The 4,739-nt window shown below is 42.7% G+C and overlaps 1 protein-coding gene across 1 annotated transcript; it reads right to left on the reverse strand.

Annotated features, from left to right (window-relative positions):
* Positions 1-2,859: 2,859 nt before the first annotated feature.
* LOC101993510 (olfactory receptor 1019-like) lies at positions 2,860-3,786 on the reverse strand. Its single transcript, XM_005350017.1, has one exon. The coding sequence runs from the start codon at positions 3,784-3,786 to the stop codon at positions 2,860-2,862; it is 927 nt and encodes a 308-aa protein (XP_005350074.1).
* Positions 3,787-4,739: the final 953 nt, after the last annotated feature.

The following is a 4,739-nucleotide window of genomic DNA, read 5'->3' on the forward strand; positions in this document are numbered from 1 at the left end:
TTTTCATTTTTTTTTTAAAAAAGTTAGAATTTGGATGTTTGATTTGAGGTTAATAGCACCGAACAACAGCGTGAGTTTTGAGAAACAATATTTGATAAGTACCGCAAGATACTGAGTTGGGGTGCCATGATTGTTACAAAGTATGATACAGGACTCAGACTTCGTACTGAATATGAAAGCCTTGTGAGTTCTCTTTATAATCCCACACTTGGGAAGCAGAGGCAGGAAAAGGAGGAGATCAAACAGCACCTCAGAACAACCCCTGAACACACAGAACAAGGCCACATTTCTCATAAATTGAATTAAGTAAAGTTTTTAATTAGAAAGGAACTTAAATACTTCATCTGAGAGTGGATAGTGTCCAATTATAAATACATGTGCACAAAGACAAAGCCCGGAGCAAAGAGACAAAGGTCTGTGATTAGATCACATTGCAGAGCTTGTCAGAGAGACAGTGACATTGACAGTGAGAATCACTGTCCCTGAGTCTGTAAAACCCAAAGGTCCATTTGAGAACTTGGTGAAGATGCTTAGAGCTGACACAGTAAAATCCCTTTTATGGTCAGGAGAAGATATCTGGCGGGAATCCAGCAATAGTACATTATTCACAGTGAAATAGAGGGAGAGATAGAGGATCTGGTTAAGGAAAGAAAGTCTATTCCATGTGGGGACTTCAGAGACACTCAATAAAAACAGTGCTGCTGAGTTCTCCCAGAGCCTGGGAAGAGTGAGTCAAACAGTCCCACTGGCTGTCCATTTCCTTGTGTATAAATTTAGGTTCTGCAAACAGAGATGGGAACAAGACTGAATGAGCTGTCTAGGTCATCCTGTAGTAGAAGACTGGGCAGTTGGAAAGCAGGTCAGCATAGGGTTGAACACCAACCACCAAACAGCTTCTTCAGATGAATATAGGACAGACGTCTCCAGTAGCAGACACGTATTTTTTTTTGTTTGTTTGTCTGTCTTAAGAATCTATCTAGGTATAATTTGTCACCTGATTTAAGCCATTCAGTTTGTTATTTCTTAGAAGATTCTGAGTCACATAGTTCAATTTTTTAAATGCTACTATTTCAGTGTGGATCTGTATGTAGATAGCGCACATGGGTCTGGGTGCCCCTGGAAGCAGGAAGACGGTATAGAATCCCCTGGAGAGGAAGGTCACTGCAGGGACTGTGATGGCATGCTGCAGGTTCCACAACAGCTTGATCAACAACGTTAAGTGTCACAGGAAGAGAAAAGGGTGTTGCTATAGAGATGAATAATTTTCTTTGGTATGGATCTTGGTTTAGTAATACAAATTTAAGGTCAATTTTGTTATATTGTGTATATGTATTTCTTTTTTATTTATTTATTATGTATACAATATTCTGTCTGCAGGCCAGAAGAGGGCACCAGACCTCATTACAGATGGTTGTGAGCCACCATGTGGTTGCTGGGATTTGAACTCAGGACCTTTGGAAAGAACAGGCAATGCTCTTAACCGCTGAGCCATCTCTCCAGACCCATGTATATGTATTTCTAATCTTGATTAAGGTATTACGTTTGTCCAGCTCATTTAAAAATGTGAAAAGTATTAAATTTTTAAAACACTTAAATGCCATATTCTGAAGGTCTCTGAAAGATCTGAAGAATATCTAACTAATTGAAATATATCTCTGTATATCTAGAAAGCCTAACTAACATGACTACAAGCTTAACTATTACAAATGATTATCTATTAACCTATATTTCTTAATTATACATTACATTTTAGCTCCTTCACAGTCAAAAAATTCAAAAGTAACACAATAAAATACATAATCCAGAATCTCTGTGAATTTTCCATTTCTATGTGGCTTATTTTTCTTTATTCCTTTTAATCTATGACTATCTGTACCCTGTCTCTTTAAATACTTTACCTTTTTAAAAAAAAAAGCATTAACTTTATTTTATGACTCTCTATACTCTTTTTCTTCTCTCTCCCAAGTCTACGTACATTTATTCAACACTGTGACCCATTTAGAGGTCGTTTGTGTCTGAATCTGTCCTATTGTGAATCTGTAATTTTTTACTGTCCAGGAGCACTTCTTATAATGCTAAGCACTTCTTAAAAACTTAAGCTGCGTCATTACTCTGGTAATACGTCAGTGTCTGCTTGCCCTGCCCAGTCCAGCATGGCAGAGCTGCTCGCACCTCTGAGCCGTGCACACCACCTAACTTCCAGGCACACAGCAAGTTTATGTTGCCATCAAGCAAGCTGCTGCACTCTGCTCACAAACCCAACTCAAATGCTCTGTAGCCGGACCTCCTGCCTGAAAAAGTCAGAGGTCATGCTGGCAGCCTGGCCCAGAAAGCCTGCATTTTAAAACTGCCACTTTTCTTCCTGCTGCGACTGCTGAGTCAGGAAAATCTTTCCTAAAGGGTCTGCAGCATGTCGCCAACAAAAAGCAAAAAGCTTTGTTAAACTCTTACTATATTTTTTTTAGAATTTCGTTTTAAGCCCTCTCAGGTTTTACATGGGTATAGTCGACCACGTTGGAGCGGCAAACTGTTGGAGAGAGATGCTATGGACCTATGGCTGGAGATAGACATGCTGAGACTTTGCTGGTAAGCCATTGCCATGTGGTGATATATAGATTAATAAAATGGGTTAAATTAATATGTAAGAGTTAGCCAATAAGAAGTTAGAGCTAACGGGCCAAACAGTGATTTAATTAATACAGTTTCTTTGTGGTTTTGTGGGGGCTAGCTAGCCAGGTGGCAAGGATGAACAAGTGGGCCCTCCTCCTACAGGGTGTGATGTGATGTGTGTGTGTATAGGGGGTTAAAATGTGTGGCTCCAGCTTGGTCATCAGAGCCACACAGTGTAGTCTAGGAGATTCAGTATTTTCTTCTGCAATAAAGTTTCTGCAGAGCAAACTTCATATCTTTGTTCCTCAGACAATAGACCACTGGGTTCAAAGACGGAGTGAGGACAGAGTAGAAAATAGATGCCAGGCGACCCTGGGTCGGGGAGTACCGAGAGGCGGGCCTCAGGTACACGAAGCTTCCAGTTCCATAAAACAAGACGACTGTGGTCAGGTGAGAGGAGCAGGTGGAAAAGGCCTTCCACCTGCCGTCCACTGAGGGGATGCGGACAACTGTGGACACGATGCCCACATAGGAGAGGACCGTGAGGGCGAAGGTGGTCATGATGGTGGAAGTGCCAACAGCGAAGCCTATGTCCTCATTGAGATGGTAGTCAGTGCAGGACAGCCTCATGACTGCAGGGATGTCACAGAAGAAGTGTTCAACAACATTGGGTCCACAGTAGGGGAGGGAGAAGGTGTTGAAAGTGTGGAAGGCAGAGTAGATGGCCCCACTCACCCAGGCAGTGACCACCATTGCAACACGACATTTGTGGCTCATGATGGTTCCATAGAGCAGTGGTCTGAAGATGGCCAGGTACCGGTCATAAGCCATGGCCGTGAGCAGGAAGCATTCAGTGCATGCAAGTGTGAAAAACATATAAAGCTGTGCTACACAGTCGGGATAGGAGATGAGCCCCGAGCCTGTGAAGGACATAACCACTGCCTTGGGGATGGTGACTGAAGTGTAGCACATGTCCAGGAAAGACAAATTCTTCAGGAAGAAGTACATGGGGGAGTGGAGCCTACTGTCTCTCATCACAGCTGCGATGATGGAGATGTTCCCCAGGAGGCCGAATGTGTAGACAAGCAGGAAAAACGGGATGACCACCAATCTCAGCTGCGGGGTGTCTGAGAAGCCCACGAGGATGAAGTGAGTCACTCTTGTGTGATTGGACATGTCTGCTCGAATTGTGTTCAGATGCAGGGGCCACACACAGCTAAGGGAGGGGACAGCAAGAGGAGGCAGGCTCAGATGTGTGTATGCAGCTCCATGTTGTCTACAGGGTCATGGCTTCCATCAGAAAGCTAACATCACGAAGCAGCTTATCTAAAGGGCATTTCGAAGAACTCAGGAGGAGGAGGAGGAGGAGGAGGGAGAGGGGGAGAAGAATTGGCTAGGGAGGGGTTAGAGCAGGGGAGAGAGAGGGCACACCTGCCAATTGTCTATTGCTCTTAAATTCTCCATGGAGTCAAGTGGGAAGGAGTCCCAGGTGTTTGCTCTCTATGTATTGAAAGAAATCGGCTCATAAACATTTCAATGTTGTTTAAAAGGACAGTGTTTCTTTTTTAAATTTTACTCTCATTAATATAACACATTTCCTTCTTAATAGCCTACAGATATTCTGAATCCTCATTTTCTTTCTATTGCTGATTCACCTCTCTCTCTTTCTCACACACACACACTTTTATACTAGTAATTTTATTATTATTTTTTCTTAAGGACTTTTTTAAACTAAAATAATCATTACACCATGACGGTTGTGGAAATATCATTAATTGATGAACACATGTAATGTGAAATCCTTGAGTTCTATGTTTCTTTAAATCCTTGTTTCTGGAAGCCTTGATTTTGTTTAAGTTTTCCTCTTGCTTTTTTTCTTTTACTCTGTGGTGTGTGATGTAGGAACACGCTGCACACTTTGTCTGCCTGTAGAGATGGTCAGTGTCTGACGATGAGCCCTTGGGGACATTAGTGAATGGGCAAACCGAAGCAAGCATCCATGGTCTCCCTCAGACATCAGCCTGGAAGACTCGCTCTGAAGCAGAGCTCTATGTGGTCTCAGCTGTGTGTGGATAAACAGCTCAAGTGTGTGGATAAACATAACCCCTCCCCCAGACACTCCCTGTCTT

This window comes from Microtus ochrogaster, chromosome 7, assembly GCF_000317375.1.
Source record: "Microtus ochrogaster isolate Prairie Vole_2 chromosome 7, MicOch1.0, whole genome shotgun sequence".
In the NCBI taxonomy this organism is placed as follows: Eukaryota; Metazoa; Chordata; class Mammalia; order Rodentia; family Cricetidae; genus Microtus; species Microtus ochrogaster.